This window comes from Nomia melanderi, chromosome 12, assembly GCF_051020985.1.
Source record: "Nomia melanderi isolate GNS246 chromosome 12, iyNomMela1, whole genome shotgun sequence".
NCBI classification, from domain to species: Eukaryota; Metazoa; Arthropoda; class Insecta; order Hymenoptera; family Halictidae; genus Nomia; species Nomia melanderi.
Genome location: NC_135010.1, coordinates 8,729,978 through 8,746,290, shown reverse-complemented (window position 1 = coordinate 8,746,290; position 16,313 = coordinate 8,729,978). Strand labels below are relative to the sequence as shown.

The 16,313-nt window shown below is 46.7% G+C and overlaps 1 protein-coding gene across 1 annotated transcript; it reads left to right on the top strand.

Annotated features, from left to right (window-relative positions):
- Positions 1-14,734: 14,734 nt before the first annotated feature.
- LOC116426387 (uncharacterized) lies at positions 14,735-15,602 on the top strand. The gene is made up of 3 exons (XM_031975243.2): positions 14,735-14,817; positions 15,050-15,272; positions 15,501-15,602. The coding sequence occupies exons 1-3, from the start codon at positions 14,735-14,737 to the stop codon at positions 15,600-15,602; spliced, it is 408 nt and encodes a 135-aa protein (XP_031831103.1).
- Positions 15,603-16,313: the final 711 nt, after the last annotated feature.

Genomic DNA, 16,313 nt, shown 5'->3' with positions numbered 1-16,313 from the left:
TACAAAACAATCCCAGCGATCGCGTAAACAAAGCAAATCCTCGCGGAATCGCGTTATCGGATAACGCAGGATGTAACTCGACGAAACTGTCGAAAAGGGAGCGGCGAAGACGAAGCGTTAACCGATTCCCGGGTAGCAGGTCCTTCCAGGAAAGGATCATCCCACTCCGTTTTCGCGTCGGAGCGGCGTGACGCTCAGCCGGGGAAGTTCTCGTTCGGAACGGGGCCGCATGTCCAGCGAAACAAGAGGGAAAAGGGGGAGCACGGAGGCAAAAGCCGGAGCGAGGCGAGCGAGAATCCTCTCCTCGCTCGTGCGCGCGGGGCTGTGAACTCCGCAAAGAGGGAACTGGCGTACCGAATTGATGCACACGAAACGGCATGCCCGGAATGTTATAATCGCGAACCTTTGAACCCAAACAGCCGAGACTCCCACACCACCCGGGACCGTGCCGGGCCCCGTTTCCATCGCTGAAATTACTCGTGTTACTCTCCCGTTCGTGCCGGTCCGTCGCTGATACGCTTCCACGAACGCCCCGGCTGGCAAACGACCGCCTCCGAACCTGTATAATAATTCTCGTGCGTTTCACCGATACGATATACCCCGATACGGGTCACAGGCATACGAATGCGAGGATCTGGAAATGAATCTGCGCTATGCCCGCCGCTAGGCTATCGGAGAGAGAGGGAAGAAACGCGGAGAGGACTGGGCAGGTTCTATTCGATGGCACAGCCGCTAAAGGACACGGAATTTTATCAGCCATTCATATGGCGCGGCTTTTACCGGGTTTCCCTGAGATCGCTGATACCGGTGTTCGCTGTTGGAAAGCACGGCACTGTAATTAGAAGATATCCTGGATGCAAGGAGTTCCTCGATCTGTTTCCGGAATGGGTTTAAGAGATGGTGATGGCACTCGGAGGAAGGAGGAAGAGAATTTTCGTTAATATTCTTGATAAGGGGAGAAGGACGGATAGAGTTTAATTTATAGAAACCGCGTGTTATTGGCAAATCCGTTTTCGCTTGTTATCAATTTATCTTCGAGTGTTATGAGACAATACTAATACCAACTAACAGATGAGACAAGCAGCAAAAACCCAATTACTGTCAGATCCACGTAACACTTCCAGACATTAAATTCCAATTCCGAATTGCAACGAAACACGCTTTATTCGTCCTTTGTGCCTAATTTCACCGCGTATTAATCATGACTCGGTGATTTTTACATAATTGAGTTTTACGCCGACCGCCGTGCCGCGTGTTACACGATGAGTCGTTAAATTGCAGCCGAGTTTCTAGGTCTTGATTAATAAATGATATTTAAAAAAAACCTGTCAGCCGGTAATCACCGTGAATAAGCCGAAGAGAGATCGAGGATTACGAATATTTCATGGTTGAATTCGAAAGTCGGAGTTGCCCGGTAATCGAGTAAAACGTTCAACGGGATCGATGCGGGAAGTGAAAAAAAATTGGCAAGACGGATGGCCCGACAAAATTTCGTGGCACTGCACGTTGCGGCGGCCAGTCGAGTCGCTCTACTCCCACGAATGCCCTACGGGAGTCTCCGCCGCCGCCGCCGCCGCCGCCGTCTTCGTTCGAGTGCACCGACGCGGTGGGCGTTGCGGTAATTAATTTTTGCCCGATAATTAAGATATCCCATGCAGACCGCTGAGATATAGCCCGCGGTATCGCAATTTTTCAGCTGGTTGTATATCGCGTGTTTCTTCGCGCAACCTGGCAATTCTTGGTGTCCCGAAGGAGCTGCTATTACGTCCTCGCGGGAACGATCCCGATACAGTAAACTTTCCGGCCATTACCATATCCCAGTCCTCACCTTGTTCTTCCCATTCTACTATTATCTTTACGTAATTTCTAGGAATTACATGCTATTCCAAAAACAAAATATTTTAAACACTATCATTTGCGAGCGCCATGCATATAATATTCAAATTGCACGGTGAATATGTCTGACTGATAATACGGTGAAATGGAAATGCTGAAGTTAATAAATTTCGTGCGTTATTCGATGGATAGAGGAATGTAAATAGGAGAATACTTGTATATTCTGTTAATTCCATTCAACTTCGAGCGAAGGAAATGATTATTGGAATTTATAAGATTTCTAGGTAAATTGCTTTAGAACAAGTAATTTGTTAGGTTGTATTATAATTATGAACTTATGATTTGTTAACGCACTGGTATATTGCAGAGTATTTTAGTAAAGAAATCGCTGGCAGCAACTTTTCTTACAAGTGTTTCTTACAACAAAAGAACAGGTCACCATAAAGCTGCTGGAAAGACTCGAAGATCCACGATACCATCCGCAACAAATGCGTAATTGCTAGTTCCAGTCCGGTTGTTTATCTACTTGCCGTGTCGCCCGGAGCACAATACAACTACGACAAGGTACGCGGCATTGACGTGGGATAACGCGAAAGTGACTCCAGCCTAAAATTCCATGCGAACTGTTGACATGTAACGCTGCAGGATTACACGGCACAGTGAAAGTTCCTATCAGAATGCAACGTAAAATTTCTCTCCGCAGATATTATCACGATCGTTCGCGATCGGGTCCTCGAATTCATATTTTCATATTCCCCGGACATTATCTGTTTGTCCCGATTAATTTAAATCTCAAACAATTTCGAGGAAACTATCCATCTCGTTTGCATGGAGAGAAACATATGTAATGCAAAAAGTCAGTGACATTTACATACGTGTTTCCAGATAATACAATGCGCCTGGACCGCAAAAATGACTAATACTCTTGATCAGTTTAATAAAAAAGATGTTACAATCGACATCGCGCTGTTCAACATTGCATACGCTATCCCTAAAAACCTTGACGCACAAAAAACCGATTGTTGAACATAAAATCTCAAATTACATCCTTTTGAATAAATCACTATGCAAACATACGATTTACATTATGATCTTCAGCCAAAGCAATCAATAATCAACGCACAGAAACTCATATGAATAATAAATCTCCAACGACAAGGAACACATAAGATTTATATAAATTTCGTAAAATTTCGTTGTATTTTTCCTTCACCGAGGTCCCAAGAAACCAAAAAAAAAAATCCCACCACGTTTCCATTTCCACCGATCCACTTTCAAAAACGCGGATCATTCGGATGTTTCACGGTCAATTAATTATTACTGCCTCACCGACCTATTGTCCCGACCGCGTTCCACCGTGCTAGCAGTGGTGGTAACCGGGACAAGCGCGGCGGAAGACGTGGCACCGGTCGCCGCCGGAGGGGCGGGGGGAAGGGAAGCTGATCGCCGGGCGTAGGAACATCTGGCCCACGGTGGTGTGTTTCGTGGGGGTTATTAATTGTTTCATCTCCGCGGTTATCCGCGCCTGCCCGATCGCACGACTAAGCAAATACAAGAGGCGTAACCCACACGCGGTGATGTATGAGCTTAAAAGCCCGGCACGATCCGCCGGCAACGGCACTGTCTCCCTCTCCCTCCATCGCGCTTCCAAACCCGGCGAACGAACAGAGACAGCAAAACGATAGAGCCGAGGGGTTATCATCTGATTTATAATTTGAGGCTTCGACTGCTCTCCACGCTGGAATACCCGACGTTTTCCGGTTCAAGAAAGGTAATTGGTTGCCGGCACGATGGTAGATAGCCGCCGGTTGGATCCCACCGCTGTCCCCCGCCCCGCCCATACGTTCCACCATCCGAACGCGCGGTTATCGCGCGGAACACTTTTAAATTCGCGTCTTAAATCACGAATATCCCCGTAACAACCGCATAAATCGTTGCCCCGTCTCCGGAGCCAACACCGATCAGCGTCCACCGGTCGACACAGAAGCGACCGGTTATCGCGATTCCCTTTCAACATCATTTTTCTAATTACCTGCGCGAGGATCCAGCTCGCGGCGAGCACGAAAGCGCGGCGAACGGTACACACGAGCGCGCGGAAAAGCTCGATCGCGATACGCGCCGCGACAAAGTCTCCCTGGAGACTTTAATGCCCGGCGGGACGTGCACCGCGGCGGCGGCGGCGGCGGCGTCCACCGTAAACGAACGCTGTAAATATCGCCGGGCCGCCATTACCTGGTGTCCTCGCGGACGGCGATCGTTAAATGGCAGCTAAAAGGGGCACCGGTAAATCTTCGAAAGTGTACGATGAAATCGGATCTATTAAGATCGTTCGAGGCATTGCGCGCGCGCTCGCTCGCTCGCAGGATTTCCCGCGGGCGTTCCACGACCTCGCCTCGCGGCTCGCATTTGTATCTTTCCACGGTGCGCCCCCTGAAACGTTAGCGCCGACGTCTTCATCCGTCCAGCCGAGCGTCCGCCTCGATCGCGGGCCACGCTCGCCGGTTAACGCGCTGCCTCTTTTAACGCGCGCGCTCCGTGAATTATGGAGCGCAGCAACACCCACTTCCTGGTCCTCGAAACCGAGCCGCACTCCCACGCATACTGATCGACCCGCCAGGGGCGGCGTGATACCCACCCCTGGCTTCGCCGTCTCGCTGCTTCCTCCGAGATATCCAGCGCATTTCATCCCGCCCGACAACCGCTGGACCCGTCTCTCTCTCTTTACTCCTTCACTATCATTATTCGCCCGGCGATTCGTTAATCAATCATGCCGCCTAATTGCGCGATGGATCGCCGCGTCATGACGAGCGGACGTCTCTTTTTGCGCTGGTGGTACCTTGTGTTTTGCGGTGCCGGGGGATGATTCGAGTATGATACTGAGAGATGTAGGAAATTGTGGGAGATGAAGGTGTAGATGCGTTGCGCTGTTGGAGTTTGTTTCGTCTGAATCGAACGAGGAACTTCGTTTAGAATCTGTGGACTATAGAATCATAGGGCGCAGTTGTTATTGGATGAACATCTCGGATGAGACTTATCGTTTGCTTTTATGAAATGAATGATAGTAAATGAGGACTTTGCTAAAATGTCTGAATAGAAAATATTAAAACGGCGAAAGCAGTTATTTTTCTTTCAGCGACGCGACAATTCTATCAAGGATGGAGAAATAAGAAAGTGATCGTCGTCGCTTTACGATCGGTTCGTACAAGATATTGTAGTCTATTTGGGTATGCAGAACTTTCGCCAGAGCCTCCACGAGGAATAACAGCATGAAATAATAATATGCATGAAAAATTTCATCCGAAGGAGTCCTCCATCGGCAGCTACGGGACGTGCCATAGCAACGCGATGATTTCGCCTGGGGTATCGTCAGGGATTTCCGTCGTCGGGTGAATCGATGATGTCCCGGCGCGGTGGTATTGGGCGACGGGAATGATGGTTTCGTTCGGGGAATCTCTAGAACCGATTTACTTGCGACGCGGAGACGGTGCACGGGGAATCGCAAGAACATACGTGCTGTCGAAAGGAAATGCCTCGCCGGACGTCAAGCAGGCAGGCGCCGGGAGTACGAAAAGGCAGGAGAAAGGAAGAGAGAAAGAGGGTCTACGCCGCGCGGAGAGTGAATTCTGAGATGGGGCATAAATTGATATGCATCCAGCATTCGACATGTCGGTCGGATGAAAGAAGGGAGCCCCGAGACAATGCCTGTCGGCCACGAACCCCCTCGCGCATCCGGTGCGTTTTCAAGGAAGCTTTCGGAGCAACGTGACACATATCAATTGATTTTCACGGGCGCGGGTCCCGGGGCCCGACGCGTTCGACATATCGCCTCCCGACGCCTTTCTTCTTCTCCGCCCCGAGGGAACAAAAGATGAAAGTTCGTCGCGGTCGGCCGTGCCACGACGATTTCACGTGTTCCGTGATTACCTTCGGGATTCTCCAGTATTTAAATAACCCCGTCGTGAACTTCGTGAATTGTTCAGCGGTTGAAGTGACTGACATTAGTTTTCGAATTTTTTTAAAACTTTTCAAATAGTCCGTAGTTTAATTTCTCTCGGTGTTCGATGATAGATAAACGTGTCCCTCCTTGTGGTGGAATTTGTAATTGTTTCGAGGTGTTCATTTGTGGACAGAGTATGATGAGTTTATGTGGATACTTAACGTTTGAGAGTAGTAAGTTCTTAATTATTTTCAATTGAGTGTACAATACTGTTTGTAATCGAGAGATAAATCGATTAGGAGATACGTAGAAATATGTTTAATAAATTCATAACGTAATTTGAAAAATTCCATGTTCCTGTATTAGTCCTATTTGACTAGAAACCTTCGAATTGCTTCTTATACGAATGGCGCGAAGTCATTACCGCGTTCGTGAGATTTCCTCAATCAGCTGCGGCGAACAAAAGATGAAAGTTCGCGGATAGTCCGGCGATTTCACGAGTTTCATGATTCCGTTCGGTTGCCCCGTGAGTGCACCGGCTGCAAGTACGAACGGTATGCGTACGCAGCAGTTACTAATTTAATTACAATGAGACACCGATTGCACAATTAACATATCGTTAAAATACCGCGGCGCGGTAATTATACACTTTCTAGGTGCATAGGTCGCGGCGGATTTGCATATCGTTCGGAGAATATAAACAACCGTCGGCACGGCTACATTTGACAACGGCCGCTCGTTAGGACGGTCGCAGGTTGCATTGTGCAATCGGATTTCCAGATCGCATTGCTGACAATGGCGGCAGAATGCGGCCATTGATGCGCTGAAAGTTTCATCGCTGGTACTCGGTACTTGGTTAATTATTGCTCGGGTGATTTATATGGTTACTCGGGGCATTCCGGTAATCAATAACTTAATTCATTCGCTGAATAAATCTCGATGGAATGAAAAAACTAACGAACAATGACACTATGACGAATTGAGCTCTTAATATTCTACAATTATAATCACTTGCATTTCAGCTATCCGTTCACATTGAAAATTCATTGAATAAACGTATCATCGTAGGTGGATATTTTAATTGTCTGTATCTTTAACACAGTCGTATAATAAATTCATATCTTTAATAACCCGTAATTAAGAATAAAATATAATATTACAATAAATATTCAAATGAAATGTTTCCACTTGTAATCGTTCAATTTCAAAGTGAATTTATTTATTGTGAAACCTGAATGAGCTGTATTCAAAGTAGCGTAAGATAGCAGGCGTGATATTAAATATATATATATTCTTCTAAAACCCCGAACAATTCCCTCGTAAACAACAGATGTTCCGGCGATCACGATCAATCCCATTAACATCAAAATTCCGCCTGCACACCGAATCACAGAAAGAGCCGGTGATCAATCAGGGATTACCCTGATCGGCCCAATAATCATTAAATTAATCCACGCGTTCCCGTATCGTGCGCCTACTTTCCAATTGAAATGATCGATTAACCGAACCTGGCTGCGTTTAATCGCTCCGAGATACGCGATACGAGGTAAGGGTACGTTTACATCGGAGCCGCGATAGGAGCTAATTGTACGAGAGCCGTGCGTCGAACACACGAGGCGATAAAATATTTTTCTACAATACGTTTGTAATGGAGTTGCTGGAAGCTGCTGCATCTAATAAATGTAAATGTACATGTTACGTATCGAGTTATTTGTATCGTGAGTTGATTACTAAACTCAGCTCCGCGCGTAACTTCGACGTACGCAGATGCTTCCGTTACAGTATGTTTACAATAGGACCGCGATAGAAATTTAGAGAGCGTCGATCAGACTGAAATTATGTTTGCAATGCAGCTGGGTTAGTCGCATGGTTTCAGTCGTCGTTTCAATATCCACGAAGACGAATGAGTATAATAAACTACGTTTCGTAATTAATCACCGATGCAAGTTTAATACATTGTCAATCCACCTTACGATTCGCTCGTCGAATCGTTGATCAGTTCCTGAACGTAATAACTATGCAAATAATGTAGTACATTATCGGTTCTTTAGACCCAATCATCGTTTTAATCAATTGCCAAACGTAACAATAACGATGCAAATAATATAATATATTCCCAGCTCTTCTTCAACGTCACTCATATCAATCAATCACCGAACACAATGATAACGACACAAATGTAACGAATTACCAACACCTCCGCAAAATCGCATTATCAACCGATCACTAAACATACCTCGAACGCTTCGAAGTAACCCGTTACAATCTAAAACCACATATTCCCCCAGCGCCCAGCCATCTCCGAAGATCACAGCTTTGTTGTAAACGTACCCTTAATCCCGTCCGCATCACGTAGGATAGGAGAGCCGACGAGGAAGGTGTTAAAGGCGCCCTGAAATAATTCAGACGGCGGCGCCGAAAGGTTGCGCCGTTCGTTCGTCCTCGACGTGTGTCTTCTATAAATTCCGACTCGAAGCGGAGCCGTGGCGCGTCCCCCCATGGAAACTACTTTGTTTTACAACTCGACACCCACGTCTCGTCTCTATGCGTACGCACGAGCGTTCCGCGCTCGCGCCGCCCGCACTCCTACGCGTAACCCTCGTTACACACATCCGTATCGGCCGGCAACACCCGCGCGCCCGTTCTACACAGAGCACGCGCTCCGTTCAATGTAAAGCGTTAAAACGCTACGTGATCGAATTCGACAAGCGACCGGACACTCGCCAGTCCGAGCCACCATTTCGCGGACACCGGCGGAATAACAACCGGAGAGATCGTTAGAAACGTTTTTCGAATTAACCGGTGCCCGGGGGCTTTTGCCACCGGCCGTAGCCTAACCGGCCGCGAATACGATACCGCGTCGCGTCGCGTCGCGTCGCGCGACTCCGGTGAAAACCGTCCGCCACGGATCCATTGAAATGCTGAAAATGTTTGGAATCGTCTGTGTCATTTAGGACGTCGTAAATTGATCGGGGATGTTTACGCGGTTAATGATTACCGTGATCCGCGGAGCATAGCGAAGTGGAGGCCTATAGCGATAGGTATACACTGGTATCGGTAGTACGATTGTGTTAGGTTTCCGTTTCCTTTGAGATCTGTGACTGGGAATTTGCATGGATGCGCGGTCTGGCTTTCAATGATCTAGAAATGAATGTATGTAAATGATTGGAACGGTTTTGTGAATAGATAGTTTGGAATCTAAAAGATAGAGGAGGTTCTTCGAAACGCTAAAATGCAATGTAAGTAGAGAATATTAATTAAAGTTTCATTTGGTGGATTTTGTTTGGATTATAGTGTCTTAATAAACAATGTGACTATCTTCTTTGGTGAACTTTGATTTTTTAGAATAGAAATGTTTCCTGAAAATTTTAGTATGATAGTTTCTATGATTATTTAAGAAAGCTACTCTCAGTGAGCTAGCCGAAATTCCGTTATCAGTGAATCTCGATTGAAAGCTAACCAACAATCAATTTATAAATATCCCACCAAGTGGTTTCGTATCGCCTATAATAAATCGAGAACACCCTTCCAAGCCCCTCCTCGCCTCAGCCAGATTACATCGTGTTCATTGTTATTAGCGACAGTCGCGAGCCGTATCGAGAGGCAAGAACAAGTTCTTCCTCGGTGCCGAACGCCTCTCTCCTCGCGGAGACGTTGGGAAATCCCATTCATTTCATCGTCTCCCTCCGAATGATGCACGAAAGTCATCTTTCGAGAATTTACGGAGGTGTGACGTTACAAAAGCGCAGTCTAGGTTCCCTTCGGAACAATGCAGCATGGGTACACGACGGTTGCTCTCGATCGAATGACGACTATTTTGAATAGTTTCCCACAGGCTGCGGCTAAAAATCTGCTTAAACATGGAAGCGTATAAACGACCACACGTCGCGTCTATGATTCACCAAATGGAAGGAGGAGCGAGGGAAACATTGAGATACGTTTGACAGCGGGTTTTATGCATTTATTGTGTACACGATAGCCTGCGATTCGGTAAACAATTTAATGAAGTTTAAACAAGTTTATATTTTACTTTAATTCTAATCGAATACTTGGTACAAGAAAACATAATTAATTTCTACTAATTAACCGATCGTGTTATCGATTTTTAGTAAAATTTCGTATCAGTTTACAATTATTATGGAGCAACAGTTACATGTAAACGTTTTAATTATATAACGAATACACTCCTATACAAAGGATAATAATTATATTATTTCATTCCAAAATCGATAAAGAAATAGGATGAAAATGTTTCTTAATTACACTGGAAAGGTCAAAAGAGTTCGTATCTGTAGAATTCAGTGATTATCAAACGAGTCCCGAGTTAACGTGACTTCGCGAAATAATCACGGCGGCCCCGCGTTAATGCGAGAATCATCCTGGCGATCGTGAGACGGTAAAGAGCAGCAATCAGCCGAGATGGCATTTCAAGCGAAATCTTCGCGGAATCACCTTGATCCCTGGATAGTTCGGTTCAACGTTTTCCAACAGGACGAACTATCTGTCTCCATCGCGGCGAAAGACTCGGGGGTCGGCTCGAGCCTCTCGCTACCCATATCGCGGAATTAGATTACGTATCTCGGCCTGTCCGTGATTTATTTATCGAGCCCGGCTCCTCGAGGCGTGCTAGGGTTTCAACACCTTTTGACGCGTGTATTTACGATTATGAGAATTACACAAGGCAATTAGAGCCGACCGGTATAAATATGGATAATTGTGCACTGTTCTCGACGGTGGTGTGCGCGGGCGCTTAAATTACGCGCTCGTCAGAGGAAAATCGACCGATGCGCGATGATCGTGACGGGGATCGCCGGTACGATTTCGCGTAATTGCAAAATTATTTCCAACGACGGGTCGCGCGAACGTTGCCTATTAACGTTTACCGCTGGCTGAGGTAACTCCGGGCTGATTGGAAAACTGATAAGGGGTGATGGATTGCTTTGATTGTGCCGGAAGTGGTCAACGGCGGGGAGTGAAATGTTAAGTCAGTCGGTCATACGCTTTGTAAGCTCCAACCTATCGTGACAGATCTTCAATAAATTATTCTCCCGCTGGAATGTTAACTTTTGATTGGACGCGAGACCAGTGGAGTCTCATTAACCTCTAAATTCTCCGATAATTACTCATGCATTCTACTCGAAAAAATTCTGTAACCTGTTTACACTGGTAAGATATTCTTCTTTTTAATACATTATTAACATACAAAATCCATCCTTTTCGTAGCAAGAATCTAATCCAAATGTACAATTGAATCATCAAAAACCTATATACGAATATTTCATACTACGCGATCCTCAAGATGATCCAACCCAGAAAGGTAAAAACACTGTCCTCCCCACAATCCCAATCCGTATCCACCTGCGAACCCGTAATAACCTCGGAACACTTCGAAAGAGAAAGAAAGCCAGTCCCAGCAAGGACTACCGTATCCCCGTATCTCCGTATCTTTCGTTTCGATTCCGCGATCCCTTCCATCAGCCGGTGAATATTAAAATTTGCCACGACCGTAATCGTTATAAGTTACTCACCCGGGAATCTTGACGTTATCACGGGGCGATCGGTGCCTAAACGATCCCAGCGAGACCGTTTTCTATACCACGAAGAAGGAGAAGAAGAAGAAGACGAAGAAGAAGAAGGAGAAGAAGAAGAATCGGCTCGCGGCTTCTGCCGCTCATCGCGGCGCGCAGGTTCTCCCGGGCTGAAAGCGAAGCGTCGCTCGTCGGAGGCTGCCGGCGCGAGATCGTGAGAAGTACTCCAGATCACCGAGCAGGATCTACCAGGTACATATCGCGGGGCTGTTAGAGTCAGATCGCTAACAAAGTGAGGATCAAATAATAACACGTTACGATCGCGCTGCCCGAAGATAGATGGCGCTCGGTGTGAGTGAATAATTTGATAATGGCGGCGGCGGGAGCGACGCCAGCGTACAGCTTCGTACTTTTCGCCCCCGCCGCCTGCCTCCTAGGATCGAGGACGAGGGACCGGTCGAAGAGGGAAGATGATCTCCGATCGTTGCTCGAGATCTAGCACTCGTTGCGCTCTCCCACTCACTCTCTCTCTCTCCCTCTCTCTCTCTCTCTCTTTCTCTTTTCCATGCTCCCCTTCGTCCCGCTCCATCCCGCCCTTTATTCCTACCATATCCCGTCGTCTCTCATTTTCTCCTTCCATCTCGCTCCATCGTTCCGCCTCCGTCCATCTTCCTTACTCCCGATCTTGAAAGATCATGCCGCGAGATCACGGGGCTGTTCGTGATATACCCGACGGACGCGCGGCGGACGGGTTATGGCAGCCTCCTTTCTGGCCCCGTGTAAAGGGATATTCCGCTGTTTCTCGGGATTTTTGCAGACCGGCTTAATGGCGGATGATTGTGTGCCAAAGGTAATCCCCAGGTGAAAATGAGCCATCCGCGGACGCGCCCCTCCCCCGATCCGTGCTCCGCCACGGTCCCGCGTCGAGATCGAACGGTAACTTATCCACCAGGATCGTTGGGAGCTATGGTTCACGTACTCCGACGCCTCTGACCGGGCCGAGCCATCCCCGTTCGCTTTTCGACGGATCGAGCCGGCGATCACGGACGCGCGTGCAATTTTGTAGCACTTTAGCGGCGCAATAACCGTTTCTAAAACACCTGGGAATGATGGCCAGCCGTCGAACCGCTATATCGCGGGATCGGAGACGGAGTTTTAGGGGTCGATCGGTTCGCCGGTTCCCACGCTACTTACTTGTAATGCGAAACCGGTGATGTGCGCTGAATCGGGCTGATCAGTGGCCCGGGGATCGGTCGGGGATTGATTGTGATTTTTAGTCGCTTAGGAGCTTAAGTGCTTTGGGGAGTCTGGTTATCAGGAGTTAATAAAAAGTCATACGGTTTTATAGCGGAGTGAATACTACCTTTGAGAAGTGATTACTGTGGATTTTTGTAGGAAATCTCTGCTTTTGTAGATTGTTCTATGAAAACTGGAGTACGGAACAATTTATTTCGTCGATTAAGAGATTCTTGACGTTAGAAGTCAAGCAAAAACCTTAATCTGCGTTAAACTTGGGACGATCTTCTAATTTTACCTTTCCAGAAGCAAAATATATACTCGTTGAAGACTTCTTTGCCCACGGAAGGTTAGAATTTAGCAACCGGTAGCCCATCAAAGTAATCACTCCAAAACTTAATCCCATCTCCGGGAGTTCCTTCAACTTCCCAATTCGCCCTGGGATCAAAAGCTGCGTTCCACATCTCGACCATCACAATTAGAACCCCTTCGACGGACCGTTGCGTGCCCGCGTCGGTTCCACGTTACGGAAGACTGACGATTATACATAAGCAGGGAACGGTTGCCCTTCGCGTTGCACCGGGAGCCTGTTTTTCGCGGGAATCGCCACGAGGAAAGACAGACGGACCGCGAGAAAGAACGGAAGGATAACGGAGCCCGGCAACAAGGGCAGCCAAGGGATCAGCAACAACGAAACCGTGGAAGAAGGGAAGAGAGGCGAAAGGAGACGAGAGAAAGGGACGAGGGGGAAAAAGAAGAAGAAGAAGTCGGAGATGCTCGCGGCTCGTGAGGCTCGGGCATAGGTAAGTGGCACTTATGTTTAATACGTGAGTGTAGATGAGTAGTCGGTCCTGCACGCGATCCTTGCGTCGGCCGGGTCTTCCCTGACCTCGCGTTCGCTAGAACCAATTTCCGCGGATAATGCGAACGCCCTGTGAAACTGAAACGTTCCTCTAAATGGAGCAAACAGGCTGGCAACCATGGGATCACCCGTACACTACGAATCTACTGTTTCCCACCGTCTACCTCCGGATCAAAGTAGAAAAAAGAATATTCGGGGATGCGACTGCTGAACTCAGGGAAATGGAAGGTTTAAAAAGTGAACGATTCACGAATGATCGGTGACAACTTAATTTTCATTTTTGAGGATTAATCAAGGGTAAATTTAATTTAAGCTTGTAACGTAAGGTACTGAATATAATGAAATGTATATTCTTTTAAATTGTATCAATCGAAAGACAATATCGTTTCTGGAAATTTGTAAAGTCTCTCTGAGCTGTGACGTATCAATAACATCTCGCGTGATGCAGGTCAGTGCCGCGCTGTAGGTGGAGTCAGATCCGATTCTCGCGTCGCTATTGGCGGATACTTAATGGTTAATAATTCAAAAACGACATTGAAACTATTATTATTGATTCTTGCCTTTTGTTTTTCATTGCCGCTAAGAGCCATCATTTCAATTCTCTTTCGTTCGTGTAATACGCGTTACACTTGAAAGTATTATTATTAACAACACGCAATCGGGCATCGAATAATCCAGGAACAACGACGGCGATACGCTTCGAGTCTACATTCACATCGTACACGTACCTACACAGATTCAAACATCGGAGAAGACGAATTATTTAGAGATGTGACTTTTAAACGCGGAAAAGTGAAAGGCAAGGAAGCTGGGCGAAGCTCGCCGAACAAAATAATCGAACATTTATGTACCGGCGCGTAATTACTCGTAGCGGTACGCTTTCAACTGTAATCTCGGAACTCGTTAAAAACGTGATACGATAATGCCGCCGTTTTCCCCCTCTGTCATTAGCGGGGCCGGATCCATTGGGATCGTTTTAATATCGATCGATGTTTCGTAACACGCCTCGTCGGAGGTGTGCGGCCGTTCGATTTTTCACACGCGCTCCCATTCGCGATCGTTCTGCCACCGCCCGGTAATGTAATGGGAAAATCATAGCGGCCGATTCTCACGAAGGACTCGCGGCAGGGCGATCCGAGGATCGAGCTGGATACGGCGAGCCGTGGATATCGATCGTAGGTAGGCAGTCGCTTTTTCTGACAAACGAAACCCGCGACACACCCATTCGGCCACGGAACAGACCGTTTCCGCGTTAAAATTTTCGTGAATTTTCAATTTCTAATTACAGTTTCGAAGGAAACTCCCGGGGAGATTCGAGGAAGACAACGATCGATTATGACCGCTCCTTCGCCGAGGAATCCGATGTACGCGCTGTGTCTGTTAGCAGCGATCTGCGTACGTCAATATGTACAAACCAGGTCTGTGAAGATTTCAGAGAATTTATTGAATAGATCGTGTGAGAAGCAAATGTTTCATTTGATCTTGAGGAATTTAAGATATCCCGCGAGTGCTGTGCGAGATTCCAGAGGATGATTGACTTCAAATTCATTCAAAATTGAAATACTATTTTTCGCCATTTTCTGTTTTCAAATTCGGGAAGAAACATTTGTCATTTTTCTGTGATTCCTAATTATAATATTCCATATGTAGGAGTGATCAGCCACTGACAAAAGGTTTGTCAGTGCAACCTCCGTCAGCAGTCCTGACGAAACCGAATGAGTCATGCCTGAAGTCGGTGATCACCGATTCGACTTGGAAAGCTGCTGATGAGAAGTATCAGAAAATAAAACAAGCGGATTCCTTGGTCGAGTGCGTTCAAAATTTCTATAAACGAGTGCGTCGGTTCGTGCAGAATGCTGGGACAAACGTGACAGTAAGTGTTCGCTAATTTGCCCACGCATTGGAGTCGCTGCGTCTACCTGTGCAGCTCTTGGAAATTGAACGACTACATTATTATAGTTACATTATATACATAATCTCTAAAATTCGATGAAAATCGTGTAATATATAAAAAACTGATTACCCATCGATTAAAGAGCCAAAAACTAAGCGATCTTCAACCTGCATCCGTCCAAACATCGATTCGTTTTTTCATCGTCAGGTATCAAAGACATCGGACGCTTTCGATCTGAATGGCACGAGCAACGTCCTTGATTCTATCCTGTATTTAACGAGCACCGTCGGAACTAAATGGATAGCTTGAGACGAAACGTAACCCACTAATGACCAGCTAAGGAACGTGAGGACTGCCGTTTGACGGAGGTGAACGCGGACCGAGGGGGGAATCCGCAGACAATCTTTGTCAATCGGCGACCGCGAAATCTATGCGATTCCACGCGTGAGTGTAATTTACCCCAACACTGTCATTGCGGGTACCATTAGCCTTCGCACAGCCCACGGGTCCCCTACTTTTGTTTCAGATACCGGGTTATGCAAACGACCCGAATCCAGCCGTGTTCTGTTCGCCGCAAAAAACTTCTGGGAAACCGGTAGTTTTAAACAGGTGCCTCCCGCTCAAAATGGCGCCTACGAGCGTGGAGCCGCCGAAATGCGAACGGAACGTGCAACACGCGCGCGAGCGCGATTAACTAAGGAATAAATATGTACGTTGCAACGACAAGTGATTTAATAAATTAATGTAACACGACGATCTATCGTTCGTATTTAATTCTATATTCCGATCATACTAGGCTGTGATTGTTTTCGATTAGAAGTGACCAATTTCATTCTGTGATCTCCTTTTTAATCGATTATTCCTTCACTCGAAGAGAAATCACCATATCTTCTTTTACGTTAAACAATTATTAATCACGAAATAAAAGAAAATGAGAAATATTTACAGCACAATACCTTAAGCCACACTTCCCACAATACTCGACGCGTAAAAGCCGCTTACAACCTTCAAACAAGCAAA

Excerpts from the sequence above, each read along its gene's own strand:
- LOC116426387 (XM_031975243.2), top strand. The coding sequence starts at position 14,735 with ATGACCGCTCCTTCGCCGAGGAATCCGATGTACGCGCTGTGTCTGTTA. Across the intron at positions 14,818-15,049 it reads CGTCAATATGTACAAACCAG|GAGTGATCAGCCACTGACAA; the intron begins GTCTGTGAAGAT and ends TTCCATATGTAG. Across the intron at positions 15,273-15,500 it reads ATGCTGGGACAAACGTGACA|GTATCAAAGACATCGGACGC; the intron begins GTAAGTGTTCGC and ends TTTCATCGTCAG.